The sequence below is a fragment of the Pungitius pungitius genome, chromosome 16, assembly GCF_949316345.1.
Source record: "Pungitius pungitius chromosome 16, fPunPun2.1, whole genome shotgun sequence".
NCBI lineage: Eukaryota > Metazoa > Chordata > Actinopteri > Perciformes > Gasterosteidae > Pungitius > Pungitius pungitius.
The window spans coordinates 18,336,420-18,357,029 of NC_084915.1; the positions used below are offsets into that span (position 1 = coordinate 18,336,420).

The 20,610-nt window shown below is 44.5% G+C and overlaps 2 protein-coding genes across 5 annotated transcripts in view; one reads left to right on the top strand and one right to left on the bottom strand.

Moving 5' to 3' along the window:
• Nucleotides 1-11,401, top strand: part of LOC119215300 (glutamate receptor 1-like) — a 28,099-nt gene extending 16,698 nt beyond the window's left edge. Inside the window, exons 16-18 of one of the 4 annotated variants that reach the window (XM_037467348.2) lie at nucleotides 4,557-4,671; nucleotides 8,976-9,110; nucleotides 10,040-11,401. In XM_037467348.2, coding sequence (XP_037323245.2) covers nucleotides 4,557-4,671; nucleotides 8,976-9,110; nucleotides 10,040-10,255 — 466 coding nt within the window. In that variant the 3' untranslated portion in view covers nucleotides 10,256-11,401. Of the gene's footprint in view, nucleotides 1-1,523; nucleotides 3,991-4,556; nucleotides 5,970-8,975; nucleotides 9,111-10,039 lie in introns of those variants that run through there. The other 3 variants (XM_037467349.2, XR_005120031.2, XM_037467350.2) reach the window with 3 other exon arrangements.
• A 3,417-nt stretch (nucleotides 11,402-14,818) lies between these two features.
• nipal4 (NIPA like domain containing 4) lies at nucleotides 14,819-20,206 on the bottom strand. The gene is made up of 10 exons (XM_037467387.2): nucleotides 19,991-20,206; nucleotides 19,088-19,186; nucleotides 18,098-18,235; nucleotides 17,728-17,784; nucleotides 17,559-17,649; nucleotides 17,318-17,478; nucleotides 16,871-17,038; nucleotides 16,647-16,726; nucleotides 16,002-16,214; nucleotides 14,819-15,884 (listed from the first exon to the last, which is right to left on the bottom strand). Exons 1-10 carry the CDS (start codon nucleotides 20,028-20,030, stop codon nucleotides 15,681-15,683), a joined length of 1,251 nt encoding a protein of 416 aa, XP_037323284.2. The 5' UTR covers nucleotides 20,031-20,206; the 3' UTR covers nucleotides 14,819-15,680.
• Between the last annotated feature and the right edge of the window lie 404 nt (nucleotides 20,207-20,610).

A 20,610-nucleotide genomic window follows, 5' to 3' on the forward strand; every position in this document is an offset into this window, starting at 1 on the left:
TTTTAAAAAGAATTACCAAAAGAAGTTTGAAAAGAAGTACTCATTGTGCAGGTGAACGCCCCAAATGTATATTTATATATGATATTATTAGATGTTGAATGTAACTAAATTATATAAAGTCAGGTAGTTTAGTGGGTTCCAACCTAGGGCTCAAGTTCCTGCACATGGTCACCAGATACACCTGATGGGTCCTAAGATGATTATTGGAAGAAACTACTTTTCAATTTTTAATTTCGGTCTTTAACAGTAAAACCAAATGAGAAGTTTGTAAGTTTCTCTAATAGACCTTTTTCACAAAAACCAGAAATGTGTAATCAATGTGGAAGTGGACTTCATGTCAAGCGTCAACACATCTGGAGATAATGGAGTCTTCACAACTTCGCTCACAGATTTACCTACAACTACATTTGCTGACGTTGCAAGACTGGTGGAGGAAAACTAACAAAAATAAATAAATGGTCCACATTAATTTGTCCATCAGTATCAAGTTAGCTAAAGTGAGAGCGATCAGGCTAACTGTTAGCTACTGAACTGTTAACTAGAATTACAAATCATTAGTGTCACTTAGACATAATGCATGTAGAGTATAGAGGATATAGAATGCATTACTAAAGCATTATAGTCTGCTTTAATGAAGCATTGTGGTATCAATTTGTTCTGTATGGTTGTCCAAGTGAACGTCTTGTGTGTAGCGACAATAAAGTTAAAGCCGAACGCAACGTCAACAGCTGCCGTTTTTGGCACCGCTCAAACCTCCCTTTTGATTTTAGGGGTGAAATGGTTCCAAGGAAAAGGACTAGAGCTCATATGTCAAACCCGCTGCCCGCCGTCAGTACTGTTCGGACCGTCAGGGCCACCCCCCCGTACATGACCCGAACCTGAAATGAGTTTGACACCTCTGGGCGAGGGACAGTGATCCCTAAAACGTAGTCATCTGTCTGCTGCAGACACAAGTGCTTCCATAGATATGAATGCTCCCCTTTTAACGCCTGGATCCATGTTCATCAAATATCACCATCAACAAGAAAGGAATGAAACAACAGATTTAGCTGCTTTTGGAAATAACAAGAACAGCCCGGTACGCTGCAATAAACTATTTCTCTTTGCTTGCGCCATTTTTTTAACGTTGCCCCGACCGGACAGGAAGAAGATCACCACAATGATTGCGTATTTCAGGTAACAAATACGGAAGTTGTGAAAAAGGTCTATAAGTATGAAGTTGAAATACTTGAAAGACGTAATAATGACCAAAGCCTCGTGATGATAATGAATTGGAGGGTTGGAAGGAACCTTACAGGAGACTTGAGGTGAAGTGACCCAGTCCCTCTGCAGAGCGTCTTTCGTTGACTACGCACTCAGGTTTAAGACTTGTTGGCTGTCTGTCTGTCTGCCTGTCTGTCCGACTGTCTGTCTGTCAGTCTCTTAATCTGTCTCTCTGTCTGTCTTGTCTCTCTCTCTCTCTCTCTGTATTTGTTCGTCTTTGTCCTTGTTGGTGTTCTTGTCCGTCTTTCTCATTGTTTCAGTCGGCCCGTTTATCTGTCTGGTGTCATGTCTCCTCTGATGCCTGTCTGACTGCCATCTGCCTGTCTCACTACAATCACCACGCTAGTGACCCACCCACCCATCCATTCATTAATTCATTCATCCATCCATCCATCCATCCACATTGCTGGTTCAGATAAAACCCTTGGTTTCGATCATTGTTCTTTGGATCAGTCACTGAAATAAACTAGACAGGTTTATGTTTGCAGCACAGTGTTGTTGGATTGAATTAAGAAAGTATACCTTGGTCTTAACACTCTGTAAGACGTTATAAACACGCTTCTGCACTACACCGTACCAACAAAAACCACACACAGCGTACGGTCTGAGTTACACCTTGCAGGACTACACTCTGTACCCCAAGCTGTACAAGACTGCACTCTGTAAACTACACCGTACCAAAACACACTGAAATAAAAGCTAGTCACGTTAAAACCTAGGTTTTTTTCATTTTATATGACAGCAGCCTTTGAAAGTTTTATTTCTTCTCTTCCTTTGTTTCTGTCAAAAACGTTTTTGTGTTTTTATCAGACCATTCTTTCTTTGTTCAGCATTTTACACACAGCCCAGAGTTGGAGAAAGGAAATCGTCTCCAAAGATCAGATAAGCGCACAGTTTGTTGAGTTAAAAATGTAAATCAACAGCGTCAATCCCTGTCACACAGAAACAAAGACAACACCCACCAAATTCTGCCTGGGTGGTGAAATGATTTGGGATTTCTAAAAAGCTAATTAATAAGCAGCAGCTTCTATCAACAGATAATACTATTCGTAGAAGTAAGAAAAGAAGAAAACCGAGCCATGGAAGAAACAAGACGGTCTCCCAGCAACAGCGTTGCGTTAAAGCTAAAAGCTGAGCGTGTTGGATGATCTCAGGTTCCATCTTGGTTCTCTGGCTCTGGGTCGACCAGTAGTTCCCTCAGCCGTCACAGCCGCTTGGTCCCATGGTTCCACCGGCTTCTGTCTGTGACTGCTGGCATCGGATCATTTTGACAGTTATTGTTCCAAAGTGATATTGCTACAATTTTATTTGTTCGACACTATTCTCCAAAACTACAATCGACAATCTCCATGTCCCACTTCAATCATCTATCCAACTTTTGGTTCATAAAGTTCAACAAATCATTGGACTGTTATTTGAAATTTGGTTAAACTGAATGCGACCTGATAACAGAGAAAACAATTGTTTAATTTGTTTGTTGATTTCAACAATGATTCCATTTTTTGACACAATTTAACCATGTGCCCCAATTTTATAAATAGTAAGACAATTATCTTTTTGACTTTCTTGAACTTACAAATTCAAATTGACAGTGTATTTGGACTCACATAAAACAAGTTTAATGTACTGTATGACCATCAGCTGGACCACTAAAGTGAAGTAAAGATAGGTCAGTTTGGAACAAAGCTCTTCCTTTGCTCTCGCCTTCATCACATTGATTATTCATTTTTAATTGTTGCCATCGTCCCGTCTGAATAAAGCAGTTGTTCTCAAACTTTTTCTGTCACGATCCACTTTGGAGATAGAAAAATGTTTGTGATCCACTGTTCCAAACAGAATTGTAGATGAGCTTGAGAAACAAGATACCCTGTTTGGCTCATGATTCATGTCTCTTTCCATCATCATAGAAAAGTCACTGCTACATTCTGCCGCTCTAAGCATTGAGCCTCGCTGCTACGTAAAGGGGAACAACAGGCAAATTGTTATTTTTTAAGTTAACATCGTTCCTTTATTATAACAATATTTCAACCCTCCACCTTGTGTTTGTGTCCAAACATTTGACAGTTGTTCCTCCTTTATCTATCAGGTGAATGAAAATGAATGCGAGTGGAGCATTGCACCGTGACGGGATTCGTTTCCTGGTTTTCAACCCGGACCTTATTAAAGTGTTGGTTCCTTCACTAGTGCACCTCACAGGTGCTTTGTGGTTGGGGAAGTAAACGTTCTGCTTGAGCTTCAGCAACGCTCCAGCTCCTCCTGGAGGATCCCCATTGGTCATGGGCCAGTTGTCTCCTCCCAGTCTGTCCAAAGACAAACCCTCTGGGATTCCTCAATTTGGCCTTCAATTCCCTTCCTTTAATGGTGACGTCTTCTTTGGGCGCTCATATCAACCATCCCATCTCCACCAAGATCACATAGTAGATAGAAAGCTTTACATTATAACTCAGCGTCCAAAGCCTGCGTTACTGCAGCCAGGGGCATCACTCGTGATTCATTCTAATCCATTATTAAGACCATGGCTCTTAATCCACATGTATGGGGAATAATGAGCAATATTCAGCTGAGCTCAGCCCTTACTGAACTACTGGAGTAGCCTTAGGGCCACAGCACTTTAGATGAATTCGACAACCACAACCATTGCTGAAGTCCCGAAGAGTGAGTCAAACTACCAAGACTCTCAAGTCTATCAAGTTCTTTGTAAGACCATTATGGCAGAATCCCTCCTGAACATCTCTTAGGCTAACCAACTGCCCTCACCCTTCAACTTACTCTTTGTCGTTGGTGAGACCATAAAGCTGTTTTTTTAAATGCGTTTTAATAAACAAAGGGAGTCACCTGACGACCGTAGGGTTCAGGTCTTTTCTGATGTTTCTTCATCACCAATGAACCAACCTTCTATAAAAACTGGGTCGTGCAATTACATTAAGCAGCAGATGCTGAAATGATGCCACACCATGCATAACACATCGACGTTCGCATAGAGCAGTTGTTTCATACAATAATGAATACTGTAGATTGATTTTCTTTTTAGAAATATGGAAGCTCAGCAGAGTGTCTCACACTAAAACTATGTGGATGTGTTGAGCACAACTTTCAGTGAGGAAACAACATTTTAACAAGGTCTGGTTTGAAGAGCGGGGGAGTTATCCTTTGAAGAGCCATCCATTGAATGATGATAACATGCCTGTGATGAGTAGATAAATGCAATGATGTTGCTGTCTTCACTATGGCACTATGGCAGTGCTCATTAACACCAAGTTACCTTCTATCCCTCATTACTATCACCCCTGAAGAAACCCTGTAAACTTGGCAGTATTAAAACTGAACGAGCAGGGCATGTTGGACAAATTGAAAAACAGATGGTGGTATGACAAGGGAGAGTGCGGCACCGGGGGAGGGGACTCCAAGGTCAGATCACCGTAAACCCAACGGGTAACGACAGGCAATGGCCGCCGGGGTAACCGGCAACAACCCACAGCTTAAATATCAAGCCAAAAACACTCGGGAGGCCCCACGGAAGATCTACCGGAAACCTACCGGTGTCTTTCACAGTGGTAGAAGCATTTCGTTCCACCTCTGGAACAGGAGGGGATTTGATCCACCGACCTACTGATCCAGGGGGTATTTTACACAAAACACACCTAGAAAACAAGAATTAGGCTTTACCTTGTCTGCAGTTTGGGAACAGTAGATCTAGACGTAGTAGACGTCTATTAGTCGATTCGGAGGCGCAGATCGGAGCCTTGACGCTTGCTTTCATGTTTATAGCTGTGATTGATCCCGTTTGAGTCACAAGACCAGACCTTAAGATGTGGATCTGAGCCGTTTTCCCCTAACTTTGAGCTCGTGAACAATGCACATCGCACACACAAATGCACATCGCACACAGACGAGTGGAATACGACTTGTTAAATCATTTCGTTGGCTGCAGGTAGGAATCTGGGCCACTGCATTTATATTGTATCTAATTGGGCCTTTGTAAAGAAGTCAAATCTACAAAGTCCATTTGTGCAGACATTTCCAATAACTGGAACCCAAAAAGTAAGACCAGCTAAAAAACTAAGCTATCAGAAATTAACCCAGATGATCCGGTTAGCTCCCCATGTAATATACCCTCACGTTCATCTCGTCTCCTCCTGGAACGTCGGCTCCACCTCTCAGACGGAGTTGACTCCATTCCACCAAAACGTTTTTGGTCTTTTGGGCAGCAGACTGCTCTGTAAACTCAAAGGTCCCGCAGTGTTTTCAGCTCTTGCCGGTTACCCAAAGTGATATAGTAATACACATCTCGCGCGTAGGGAGTCAGGCCAAGCCAAAGCTAGATGGAGTATTAAAGCATATCACTTTGACATTTACCAGAACAGTTTTTATGTGTGATTCTGCCTGTTTTTTGTTTCTCTTACTGTCAATGTTGACGTGTGCCAAAGCATCTGTACTGCAACTGCCAGTTTATGACATAATGGCGGCTGCTGTAGGCGTCGCAGCCCCGTTGCTGTGCAGCTGAACAATAACATAAGATAACATGGAGGTGCATAATGTTATTTATGTTATTCCCAACCCCCTACCCCTTCCTCTCATGGTTCTTTTGAAGAATCCCAGTAAACCTAGCAGTACTGAAGCTCAATGAACAAGCCATCTTAGACAAGTTGAAAAACAAGTGGTGGTATGACAAAGGGGAGTGTGGACACAAGGACTCCGGCAGAAAGGTCAGTTCTTGAGGTTGCTCGGTTCCGAGGTCATGTGTTGGTTCCCCCCCCCCCCCCCCCCTCCCCACCTTACCCCATCAGACCCAAGCCCCCAAACGTCAGCAGGTACACTCTGAAACGAAACGTTTTTGCAGATATCAACTTCATTTTTTTGTTTCTTTCTGTAAGGATTGGGAGTTTTTCTGGTAGAATTCCGACTGTTTATCAGCATCTAAATAGTTAACACAACGTAACAATAGAACTACGATTGTGGGCTCATCTCAGGCGCCAATCCAGAAAGACACAGCTAGAATAAAAGGAATTGCAATCAAAACATATCGTCACTGTTAATCTTTCCAGACATTACCAGACGTTATTTTGGCCTCCATGTGTTGAATTTGAATTTGATGTTTTTGTTCAATTTGAACGAAGCCAGGCTAGCAGTTTTCCACTGTTTCCACTCGTATGCTAAGCTAAGCTAATTCAAACTCGATACCTGCTGGCGCCAAAGTCTGTCTTTGTGACCGATAACAGTGTCGTTAGCTTTGGTTTGCTGAAGAACTTTTCCCTTTTAGAGTGTAACACTGCTGGTCAGCTGACCTTTCTGGAGGGCCGGAGGACAAACCAATCAACGAGCGGCCCGATGAGTATTCTGATGTTGTGTGAAAACCTCACCACTCGGATTTGTGCCTCAACTCGGGTCCGATGCTCTCTTAAGCATCGAGTACTTCTTCGTCCAAACACAGACTGCAAATTTTGCGTCCAGTCAGATAAATTTATGCAAATTGACGAAAGAATGAGCTGAGCTTCAGCCGTTCTGACGAAGCGGACGTTCTCTGAGATAAAAGGTTTTCACGTCTCCGGATCAGATTTCCTTCAGGAGGCTTTTCTGCGCTCAGCTTTCCTTCTGCTCTCCAGAATAACTGGTGGTGAGCGCCGCTCGCTGAGAGGCAGCCACACACAGACGGGGCTCTGCATCACTTTTTAGCATTTACATGGTTTTTAGACTGCAGCGTCCTTCAGTTCTGAAACAACCTTAAATTATTTACTTTTTTGTGTCTTTCTCAAGCAAGAATTTTGATCTTTTCTGTAAAAGAAAAGATTTTAAAAGTGGAATGTTCTGTCTCCCTCTTTCTGTTTGTGGCTGCCTTCCAACACTTGATGAAATTTAAGCTACTGACTACAGCTTTACCCCCCCCCCCCCCCCCGCCCCACACACACACACACACTGTCCCGTTTCTCCTGTATCGCTGGGTTAAATGTATTAAAGTGTTTGAGGACCAAGAACGTCTGACTTGAAAGTCTCCTTTTACAGTTTTTTACAATCACTATTACTATTTTCAGAACCTTGATGTCATTTTTCAAAACTCACGATACAAAACTCACAACAGTCTTCACCTGTTACACAACTCTCCAATGTTCAAAACATCGCATTGCATAAGCTGATCTTTAAAGAAATCTTTCCATTGCGGGTTCATTGGTTAAAACAACAGATTTTTCATGAAATACCAGGAGAAGATTACTTTAGATCACCCACACACAAGATTGGTTGTTTGTACAATCATTCAATAGATGTACAAAATAGATGATACGGGTTTCATTATTGTACTGAATGTAAATACATCATAATGTTACATTGAGTCATATTGAAGTGATTTTAGTTAGTAAATGAACAAATTTTCTTTTTGTGTGTTGTATCCAATCAATTGAAAAAAAGTGTTAGAGTTTTGAAAAACATGTAATTTGATCATTGGTTGTGAGTTTTGTATCAAGAGTTTTGAATAATGGCATCACGGTATCAAGTATCAAAGTGATTGTAACAAACTGTCATATAAGTCGACAGAAGCCGATTGGCTGAGAGTTAACGTGACCGTTGGGAGGGAGAGGAAAGCTCTCTGATAGGCTCAACCCAACTCACAGCACTTCCTGTTGAAGAAAAGGCCCTCCCACTTTGAGTACTGTTTCTTCCTGCTTGAATTTTGTTTTTGTCGAACAGGCTGCATGCTATTGGATATCAGAGCTAAGCCACGCCCACAAAAACAAGCTATGCATGTGACAGAAAAACAGACAGCTCGACCACCAATCAAATCCCCCCTTTTTAAGCAGGATTTGTTCAACTTGAGTCAGAATATACATAGATAACTTTTAGGTTGAAGCGAATATAACTAAAAGATCAAACTCCTTTCATTAACTATTGGTCTTTAGAGATGCGGTTTTCTTTATTTCCTTCACTCTGTTTGCATTTATGTGCATGAAGTTGCATGTGACGCATTATAAATATGGATTATTATCAAAGGCTGTGGTTTGAGGCAATACAGAAATAAATCTGTTTTATTTGGAAACTAAAGGTCTGTCGGGGGATTCACCAGAGTCAGATTGTACCGTTTAACTGCTAGCACGAGTCAAGCTGCAGATAGGATGGATACTACATTACCCAAAATGCACCCGGACAGTATCTTTTATAGCGGTGGGTGTAATGTATTTATCTCAGGACTCCAATCACTGCAGGTCCATCTTCTGGGGTCCGTTTCAAGTAGGAGGTTTTACAACCTCTGAGTAAACCCCTAAACTCTGAGTTGATTTACGCTGAGATGGAAAAGTTTTCACTGCACCCGCTTCTTCAAACGGACCCAAGATCACCCAGAATGGTCATCACGTTGGCCAACAGCTCTAAATACTACAATACCCATGAGCCTCAGCTGTGTAGAGAGAGACAGATAGAGAGAGAGAGACTGCAGTAACGGAAATATAGAGACGTTAAATAGATATAACAGCAAGTAATGCTAACATTCATGCTAACTGATATGATTTAGTTAATTATATATATATATATAATGGTAGCTTAATAAATAAATACCAGACTTAATAGAAACGATTAATTTTACAGCCTCGATCACAGCCTTTTAAAAAGATTTTGAAAAACATTAGTTAGAAAAGATCATATTATAATATTCTTAACAGTAGTGATGTCATATCCATCTGCGCCGTGATTGGTTGTCCCTGAACCCCGACCTTCTGCGCCGACAGGACAAGACGAGCGCGCTGAGTCTGAGCAACGTGGCGGGGGTCTTCTACATCCTGATTGGTGGGCTGGGCCTCGCCATGCTGGTGGCTCTGGTCGAGTTCTGCTACAAGTCCCGGATCGAGTCTCGGAGGATGAAGGTGGGTGTGGTTTCGGAACAAAGTTCCACCAATGAATTTTATCTGCAGGTCGGTAAGTCCCGCCCCTCTGACACAGACTGTCCAATCCAGCGTAGCAAATTTACCTCTTTACTCGATTCCAGTTCAGTTGCGTTGCGGTGATACTGGCGACCTGGAGCGGCTAAGCTAGCATGAGCTAGCGTTAGCATGGCCGTGCTCTCACTCGTTTGGTGTGGACTGATGTCATGACGCTGCGAGGGCATTACCAGTTTCAAGTCTCATGTAGCGTGATGCTCACGTAAATTATGAAGATGTGACGGCATGTCACTCCTCCAATAAGGTCACTTCCTGTTCACCAGTTGCAGAAAAAAAAAATGGTGCCTTCCAAAATGCAGAACTCGAGGTTTGAACAGAACCGATGCTTGACCAGGTGTGTTTGTAGCCTGAAAATAAGAAGATCGTTAAAGAATAAATCCTGAACGCATCATTATTCATGATATTTATTTATTGTAAGAAGAGAGACCGAAGCTCGGCTGATGTTGTGAGGAAGCAGGAAGCGGCGCTAGAGGCGACGCAGTAAACGAGGGATTTCTTAGTACGAGGCCCGATTCAGGAGATTAAGTCTGGATCCACATCATTAGCTCCAATAGAGGGGGGGGGGGGCTCATAACAGCATTACTGTTATTATCTCAACGCTCAAACACAAATATTCACTCAGTCGGGTCTGTGGCCTCCAAACACAACACGGGGCTTTTTGTTCAAAAGGAATTGAAAACGCCTCCTTCTATGAGGCGAATCAGTTGAGAGGAGAAGCCTCTTCCTCACACAGAAGCTCCTGGTGGTCCTGCATGAACGCTTCAATGTATTCATGTCATTGGTTGTTGCTCGTCACATGACCGCCGACCGTCGCTCGATGTGCCTTTCGATTCCTTTCTGTCTGTCCCCTGCAGGAGCTCATCGATGCCGCCATCAGCTCCGGCCACGGCGGGATGGCGGGCGGAGGAGGAGGCGCGGCGGGAGGGGGTTACGGGGGGGGAGGGAGCGGGCCGGCGCTCGGAGGAGAGAACGGACGAGTAGTGACGCACGATTTCCCAAAAGCCGGTGCCCAAGGTTTACCCTGCATGAACAAAGCTGGCGGAATGGGACTCTCCTCATCGGGCATGTGATGAAAGCAGAGTCTCCTGATTGGACGGGACGCTCCTGTCGGCCTTCCTGCTTACCTGGTTGTCCGTTGCACAGAATGGGAAAGAAAAGGAGGGGAAAAGATGGAGGAAGAGGAGAGCAGTGAAAAGGAAAAGATGGACAACAGAAGGAGTGTTTGTGTCCAGTGACTGAACACAACAACACTCTGATGAACAGAGTGCACTTGAACACAACGCGAGCTCCAAGAGGAGCAACTGGTCTTAAAGAAATGAACTTTTTCTACACACGCCTCCTTTTCTCCTGCAATAACACCAGAGGAGGGATTTCTTTTTCTAAGCTCCTTTATCAATGCACCTCCTCCTCCTCCTGTTCCCCATCCACCCTCCATTCCTCCTCCTCTCGTTTCTCTGCTGCTCCTCCTCCCCTGTCTGCTCCTTCTGTTCCTCCTCTTCCACGTTCAGAAGCATCACTTTTCACGCCGGAGAGTTTGAGCATGAAAACCTTTTTAAACTTGGACACTTGTGTTGTGAAGATATTATTAAGGAGACCATGTGATCCGCCCGCGTAGTTGATACATTATTAATAAAAATAACAATAATAAGTATGAAGTAGTAAACATAAACTGATTGATGTGGACATGTGGAATGTTTAAGTCAATAAATGATTAAGAAAAATCAAGAAAGACAACCGAAGAACATCCTCCTACATTTTAAATATTATTTCAAATATATTTCCTTAATTGACGAACGTCAACTATTACGTCATCGATTCAGGATTATTTAGAAGCTCCTCCTGCATCATCACTTCCACATTAAACTACTTGGAGATACTGTGGACTTCTCTCTTCCAATGAGACCACGTTAGCACGTTAGCACGTTAGCATCGAGCGGAGGTCGCTCTCGTGTTTTTGAAGATTTCTCCTGAATTTCTCCTTATTTTTCCTTTTTCTGGACTCGAAGCTGCGGATGAGTTTATTCTATTTTTAATACTCTGAAAGTGAGCAAATATCAGGAATAATATGTTCACATTTGTTTGATGTTAATGAAGAAGAGCTTCACTTTGTGTAAAGGTTTTACTTTTAATCCATTCATCAGTGTATGATGGTTTGGATTTGTTGACACACTCATACTTATTACTCTGTTATTTAATAAAAACTCTGAACATTGGAAATGGAACAGAACATTTCTTTTGTGGTTTTAAAGACATTCCTGGTCTCCAGAGGTTGAATCCAGATGTTGACAAAATCGGCTTCTACTGCAGTCTGCATGACTTCCTTTACTATGACTTTTTAATTTTCATTTTAGACTATTTTAGGATGAAGGAGGCCGATGATGACGATGAAGAGTCTCTCTCTAGTGTAGTTATCAGCCAGGACCAAGTGGCAGGAGACCCCCTGCAGACACTCTGGTGGGTGAAGGTTCCTCTGAAGCGTTTAAATATGAAAACGACGCTGCACGATGAGATTAGACAGATTAGACAGATTAGAACGTCTCCTTGAGGGAGCTGACTGAGGGGAGAACCCCCCCAAGGGAAGGAGAACCCTGACCACTTCAATTCAGTTACAACCAACACTGAACTAACAGTAAAAGCACTGAAGGACGCATCTTTCTTTTTAACAGCACTTCGTAGGCTTCTCACAGATGACCTCTTCTTTTTCGCCATGGCCGCCGTCCTGCTGCCACAGCGGGACTCTACTGAATGAAGAGGAGGGACAGCTGGTAAGCAAGTTGGCGTCTAACAAGAGACGATCCAAACCAACAGGCCATCGAACCGCTGCTGGTCATCCAGACGCACTTCCTGCAGGAGTTGGTTAAACTCACCATCTGATGATGTCATGACTCCAAACACGACGGTGTTTGCAGCTCCGACGTTTGTGTAATTTCCAATTAAAGAGCAGAAATGGTGCTTGTTTCCATGGTGGAAATGAAAACTGGCTTTACAGAGTCAAGCCACGCCCCCTTTCAGGAGTGAATGAATCAAAAGTGCGAATGACGACAATTAACCACAAATTTCTCTTCGCTTTTGGTGAGAATGCAGCATTTAAGCTTTATTCTGTGTAGTGACCAGCAGGGGGCAACTCCTCTGCTCCCATAGACGTCTATGAGGAAATGACTCTACTTCTGTGTAGTGACCAGCAGGGGGCGACTCCTCTGGTCCCATAGACGTCTATGAGGAAATGACTCTACTTCTGTGTAGTGACCAGCAGGGGGCAACTCCTCTGCTCCCATAGACGTCTATGAGGAAATGACTCTACTTCTGTGTAGTGACCAGCAGGGGGCGACTCCTCTGCTCCCATAGACGTCTATGAGGAAATGACTCTACTTCTGTGTAGTGACCAGCAGGGGGCGACTCCTCTGGTCCCATAGACGTCTATGAGGAAATGACTCTACTTCTGTGTAGTGACCAGCAGGGGGCGACTCCTCCGGTCCCATAGACGTCTATGAGGAAATGACTCTACTTCTGTGTAGTGACCAGCAGGGGGCGACTCCTCTGCTCCCATAGACGTCTATGAGGAAATGACTGTACTTCTGTGTAGTGACCAGCAGGGGGCGACTCCTCTGCTCCCATAGACGTCTATGAGGAAATGACTCTACTTCTCTCTTGATTTATCCCCTCAGTAAACATTGTAAACATGAGTTTATGGTCTCAGTCTCTAGTTTCAAGTCTTCGTCAAAGCAGCATGATGTTCATTTAGTGAATGAAGGTCCATATAGAGTCAAACAGACCATAAAACAGGGATGCTTTAGGGCGGGGCTTAATGTGAGTGACAGGTCTCAACCGAGGACAACGTTCTTGTCTGGACTCATGTCCTGATGGACTCATGTCTGTGTGGACTTTTGTTCTTGTGAAATCAGTTTCATCCCAAATTCTGTTCAATTCCAAAGTTTGCAACTCGCCAAGAACGGTCCAAATCTCCGGATGTGTCTCGCTCCGCCAGTTTTACTGAGAATGCGTTGGACCGGTCCTTTCATTTGGTAAAAGGACGGGTTTCTATTTTTATTATATTTTTGATTGAACAGCACGTGAAATGTGCATTACAAATAAATGGTATTATTTTCAAATCAGAATTCACAGTGGTTGCAGAGTTTGATGAGTTTGTTGGAGAACGTGTTGCTTTTTCAAATGGTCACTTTCAAACTACAAAGATCAACAAAGTGAAGGTCATTTCGGCTTTTTTAATTGATCCATCTCTTGATCTAATGTCTTTATTTCCACTTCTTTCTGTAACTTTTCTTTTCTCTAACGATCATCTTTTTGTCCTCGTTTCTGTCCATTAGCTTCTTCTATTTGTCTTCCTGAGCTCCCTTCGGGGTCCTGAGGGGGGACGTCATTTCACGTAACACCTCATTACTCCCGCGGCTGTGAAGGAGGACAGAACGTCGGGGGACGAATCCAAGGCGACAATGAGCCCCACTAAGGGACGGATTAGGAGCTTGTGGTCCTGAAGAGGAGCACGAGGAGGAGGACCTCGGTCCCCAAACATCAGCGAGTTAGATGTATCTGTTCCTTAATGTGCACCATCCCACCCACGTCTAACGTCCTGTCTTCTATTGTTTGGATCGTCTCAGTAGGAACAATCGAGCGTAGAGCTGAGAGACGGAGACACAAAGTCCCACGGTCTGAGGGACGGACAGATCTACGTATGGACCAACCACAGTGACACTATAAAGTCTTCATGACAGAATAATAATGTTTCCTATGGCTTGGGTTGCCCCTGACAACAGAGACCCCCCCCCGTCCCATTAAGGTGGCGATTCCTGGGAGGAGATTATCGTGTTTGCATTAATCACATCAACCAGAACCTCTTTCAACTAACACACGTTCCCTCAGTGTGTGGGAGGAACGTCACATTAATCCTCATCACACACACTTACACAACTCCACAAACGTGGCTCACACACACACACTGTGCGCTTTGAATGGAGGGATTATTATAATCCCACGTGACACATCGTAACGTCACGGAGGAATTACCCGGGAACATCTGTTGAAAAGCGCCTGGATAAGAAGAGAAGAGCAGGAAGGACACCGAAGCCGTCAGAGACGCAGGACAAGCTGCTCGTCTTCTACCTGCCAGAGAGGATTCTGGGGCTTTAGAGTGACCATCAAACACCTGGTGGGACGAGTGCATTGGCTGTCAGGGAATTAACCGACGCCAATCAAAGCGAGGAAAATGTAATTATGGATTCTGGTTTTACAGCAGAGAGCCGTTATCAGCAGATTACACACATAAATGTAAATGTGTATATAAATACGTGTATATATATTATTAATATATATATATTATGTCCCTAGCATGTCACTGCTCCTCCCGTCCCGTCAGCAGATGTCTGGTGTCACAGTGACATCAGGTGGACGTCTGGAGAAGATCTTCTGAGCCATTATTTTGCTTCCTTGTGCTTCGTGCTGCTGAGATGCAGCGAGACGCTGTGGACACGGTTTTGCCCCACTGGGACAACTGGGTGTCCCCACTGGGACAACGAGTCAAACTGTCTTCTGGGGAAGAGGACTTCGCTCTCAGAAGCATAAAAACGTTCCATCATTATTATTACAAAGCCGTGAAATGACTCAATGCAGCTTTCTGTTCTTTATTGAAATGTTTCGGTTTGCATGAAAAAACATAAAAAGTAAAAACATAAAACTACAGAGAAGTAAAACATGAATAAAACAATCAGAAATGTAGTTTGACTTCTGATCACATGACTTCTCCAAAAGATATGAAGTATAAAGTCACCTGGAACTACACAATAACTTATTGATCCCAAAGTAACTAATGTTTGTTGATCAGAAGCTTCAGAACGCAATGAGTCTCCGATCAGTTTGTTCAGACGTCAAATGGATCAATAAAGATCAATGGGATCACCGCTTAGCCAATAAATAATCAATTACATCACATGTCATTCAGCTGAGGCTTTTATCCAAAGCGACTTACAATGCATTATAACACATGCGTTACATTCTGCGTGGGGAGCAGGTCGGGGTCAGGGGTCTTGCTCAGGGACACTTTGGCGCATGGACCAGCTGGGGTTTGAACCACCAACCTCGTGGGTCCCAGCAGGTCTCTGTGCTCCATGCACCTCCATCACCTCCATCACCACAATCACTCCTATAGATCCCCAAAGCCGATTCATTACGTCGTTTGATGAAACATTTAAACTCAAATCCTCACTCACAGATGAAATAAAAACAAAAGCTCACTTACATAATATTTAGTAACAAATCTATATTATATCTGTATTTAATGTATTAGTTTTACACACTTAAATGCCTTTCAGATGCTTTAAACTTATTTCTTCATAACATCTAAGTATTTAGTTTGTTCAAGCGTTTGGACCTCGATAAAAAAAACTGAACCTTTTTAAAAGTGCACAGACAGTGAGGACTAGAGAGCCGGCCCACAAAGTCCAGACAGGAACCACGACCCCCCCCCCTCCCCCTCGTTGTTCTTCAGCTGATGATGAAGACCCTCGGCCCTTCGTCTCTCATAGGAGGAAGACTCTCTATCACCATGTTGTCCACTAGTTTATATTTATTCTCTTTTTTACTCCTGCTTTGTCCTCCTCCTGCTCGTCCATTGGCTGATCCCTCCTCTGGAAGCCCCGCCCTCTCCACCGGCTGAGCAAGCTGATTGGTCAGCTCCTTCATTGACAGCTGAAAGACACCAGAGACAGTTGTACTACGGGTCAGCGGAGTCAGGTCCCCAGAGGACATGTCCACCACAGCTTCATTCATAACGTTATGATGTTGAGAGGGGGAGGGGCCACATACCTGCATCTCTCTGAAGAGGTGGAGCATGGCCACGCCCACCACAATGACCAGAAAGGCCCCCAGCGTGGTGACCACGTCCACGGCCGCCATGCTCCTCCACTCCTGGAAGAGGATGATGGAGGTGGACAGAACCACGGTGGTGAAGAGGACGTAGTAGACGGGGTACACCAGCAGGGTGTTGAAGGTGTCCAGAGACTTGTTCAGGTAGTTCACCTGCAGGCGGAGAGACAGGTCAGTCCTCTCTGGTCTTCTCATGAAAGACAGATTCTGACAGATTTCTGTCTCTGTAGCCTCTACGAAGTGTTAAAGTTCAGATGAACGTCAAGTCAGAGCTTCATGTGTTTCGGCTGCATTCTGTGTGGTGACCAGCAGGGGGCGACTCCTCCTGAGGCTAAAACAGCCAGAGAGAATCGTTCCTCGTTGGCATGCTAGCTAGCCTTTGTAGCTAGCCTTTGTGGCTAGCCTTCGTAGCTAGCCTTCGTAGCTAGCCTTCGTAGCTAGCCTTCGTAGCTAGCCTTCACTTGGCTGTGCGGCCGACTCATAAATCTCCGTCTGGGCCACTCTCAAAATTTCTACGGAATTTTCTAGTTTCAAGGTTTTTGTTCAAGTTTCAAGTTTATTTGGTACATTATGAAATGAACTCACCTGCGTTACTATGGAGACGATGAGAGTGAACAGCAGGATCCAGGTGAGAGGATTAGTAAGCACCGAAACATCACGAAACACTGAAAGCACAGGAGGTCAAGGAGTTCTTCCATCATGTTTTATCATGGTTTTTTTTATCATGTTTTATTATCATGTGTTATCCTTGTTTTAAATGCGGGGGGGGGGGGGGGGGGACCATTATTATTATTGCAGTGACGTCTCACCGGTGCTGATGGCGATGGCGAGGCCCTTCACGGAGGACACGGTGAAGGCCCCGAGCAGCGAGCAGATGCTGACGTACACAAAGATGTTGGAGGGTCCGACCCGAGGAGAGAAGTAGAACACGAGCACGAAGCACAGCAGCAACACGGCCGCCGCGTACAGCAGGAAGCCTGGAAGACAGCCGCACGCCACCACAACGCCACGCAGGAGGTCAGGGTTTGTACAACAGGGTTTTCTGCCCATGATTTGAGGGAATCATCTCTCAGAATATTCATTCAACACATTAAAACAACACACATTTCTGACCTATAACTAGATCAACAGGAAAATCGAACAGGAAGTAACGGTTCCTTGACTTCCTGTTTCTTCTTTAAAGGCCTCGGGTTCATCTCACCCTCAAAAGGAGCTTAACGTCACGACAATCCGTAAGAATGAAAACGCAAGCTAACCGGGCTCCAGCAGCTTGTTGGTCATTTCCCGTAGTGATGTCACTTCCTGTTCCTGCGGGGCGTGGATGACCAGCAGGACGCTTCCCAGCATGCACAGCAGACAGCCGAGCTTCCCCACCACGTTCAGCACCTCCCCCAGCAGGTAGGAGGACAGAACGGCACTGAGGAGCACAGAAAGACGTCTCTGGTTCACTGCGAAAAGCCAAATGCGTTCGCTGTGACCTTTGACCTGAGCTCCTACCTGATAAGGACGCTCAGAGCGCCAAGCGGGGTCACCAGCGTGGCCGGAGCGAACATGTAGGCGGCGAAGTTACAGACCTCTCCGGCTCCCACTGCAGAGAGGAAACGCCGCTCATGATGTGACTCCGTGTGAACCCGACCACAAGAAACAATGTGAATGAGGCTCTTACTGGTGAGCAGGCCGGCCCACCACAACCAGTCCTTCAGGTAGCTGTGACCCCCCTCACCTGCTCGCAGAGACAAAACAAGTCACACAATGGTTAAATCACCCATAATGCACTTTCCCCGATGATTAAATGACTTAAATGTTGAGTCTTGGTCTCCTGCTGAACTCTGAGTGACGTTTGGTGTCTTCATCTCTCACACCTGGTTCCCATGTGACACAAACAGCTGATCATAGGAGCATCCCCCTCCCTGATTATAATTTTAGATTCATAAACAATTTATAAACATTTATGTCCCTGTAAATCAACCTGCTGAGGGTTTAAACAACACGTGATAAATGACTTGTTTCGTATCATTAACACGGCGCCTGCTCACCTGCTCTGGTGTGTCCGTGGCTGGCCAATCGGAGGAGAGCTTTCTTCTTGAGAATGACGCTGCCGCCGATGAGGAAGGCCGACAGCACGGCCAGGGTCAGACCCAGCCAGGGGTTGTAGGCCACATCTGTCTGCACATCTGGAGACGAAGCAGTGCGTTTGTTTCGGAGGTTGTGAACCTGAAGTCTGTTTGTTTGATGGGTTCATGTTACGCAGAGAGCTGTCAGCGAGAACGAGACGCCGGCCAATCAGAGGGTGTTAAATGGTTGCCCCGGTGAGCACATGACGTACCGGAGTGGGAATGAATCTACAGGTTCGTTTGAATAGTTCTCTTTTGACTGTAGTTGCTAACAACAAAATCTGAAGAGAACAAGCAGAGTGATTTATCGTCATCTAATTAAAACCAATGAAGACCATTACTAACCAGGACTACTGCAGATCAACTACAACCAATAATAACAAGAGTAACTATGGAAACAGGAAGTCACAGTTCATTGGATGGAGAGAACATCTGGTTGTATTTTGAGAAAAAGAAGAAAATAAGGCGGATTTGTTACAAAATCCTTCAACAATCTTTGAAATAATTAGGTAGCAGCCATGAGGAAGGCTGACAGGGTCAGACCCCGCCAGGGGGGGCGAGTAACATCTGGCTGCACATCTGGGGACAAAAGAGTGCGTTTGATCCTGGGGGTGTGAACCTGTTTGTTTATTAAATGAATCACGCCCAAGAAAACCAATAATGGATCTACTGAGAAGAAGGTTCAAGACTAAAGAGAAAGAACCACCAGGACAACAATCAATAAGGACAACAATCAATAAGGACAACAATCAATGACACATCAGGACTATAGTTCGACTGAGACCAGTTCTTCACTGTTTAAATACTCCACCTCCTTTACAAACAAAATGAAACTAGATCCTGGAAAAACAAGGATGTTTACACAGAAACACGGAGCTTAAACCTGAGTGTGTGTGTGTGTGTGTGTGTTACCTGTGCTGTTGCGGTCCAGGTGTGTGTGGAACAACACCTGACCTCCAGAGACTGAACACACAGCCGACTGCGAGCCGCACCACAACCTGAGCAGAGAGCCTGCAGAGATGTTGCATTCCTTAAACATTTCACTAGCATCAGAACCATTGAACTCATCTGGAGCTTCAATAACCAGCCGTAACCCACGGTTACCGCTGCAAAGGCTTAAATGGAAGTCAGATGATCTCATGAGAAACACACTTATTGGTTCACCGGCTGCTCGCTGGTCTGAAGGTCGAAAAGTGGTGGAACAGGTCTGACCACACGATGAAGAGCACGAGGAGCCTCATTGTCTACTCTGTCAACACGGGGACAGGTTACTGTTAATAACCATGGCAACGGGGACGGTTTTATCACCAGGAAGTGGTCAGTGGTCACAAAATATCCATATTTCACTATGAGGGGTTTTATAACTACATCTTTTTAAAATTCGAAAAATTAAAGAAGCTTTGTAGCAACAAAAAAGAGAGACAGAAAGGTAATAAAATCAAATCAAACCAAACAACAAACAGATTTCTCAAATAAGATTTAGATGTATTGTATATATTGTAGTTTGTTGTTGGATATAAATAAATTGATTTTATCGATTAATCACGTAAATACATCACCAGATTATTCAATACTGACTGAACAGCACAGAAACTAACTAGAATATAAATAATTCGTCATAAGGATTAATAAAGGGTTTGTTCTTAATAATAAGACACTTGCGCTTCGTGTGTTTTCTGTAAACACGTTAAATCGGACGCACGTCGTGTTGCGTTCACGTAAACATCGTAACACACAGTCTCCTCCGGGAGAAAGGAAACGCGAAGACAAATCGATACCGGGGGTTATCGATGTTAGGCGTGTCTCGTGTCTTACCGTTACCGCACGTCTCGTTGTTCAGGTGAACATCTCTCATCGTGCTGGAGTTCGTCGGGGAAACAAACCGACGGGGACCGACTAGGAGGCAAAAGGCTCCGGTACATCCGGCCGGACCAACGCTAAAATCCGGGAACGAGGCGCGAGGCTCTCGGTATGACCGGGGGAATGTTGGCCGTAAACAAAGCGACACCTGACCCCACCCCGCCCAGCCCCGCCCCGCCCCGCCGGGCGCAGCAGGTGTAGTGCAGCAGGTGATATGCGGCCAAACACCGGAAGTAGAGGCAGGAAAGAAAATAATACAGGTTTTTTACAATCACTGTAAGAGCCATTATGCTCTCTTTTTGACTGTTGTAGTTCCACTGGAGAACACTGGGTGGAGTATGGGTTTAAGGTGTATGTAGATAATCAGGGAGCAAGGGAAGCCAGGTGTTGGGTTTAAGGTGTATATAGATAATCAGAGAGCAAGGGAATGGGGGTGTTGGGGAAGCAAACAGTTTTTGACCGTGAGGATCAAGGGTGAGGATCAAGAGTCATGGTGCATCAGAACTATGGATTGTAACATGTTTGAGCATCAGAACTGAGCAAAAAATAAAGAAGATAAAATGCAGTAGTGGACT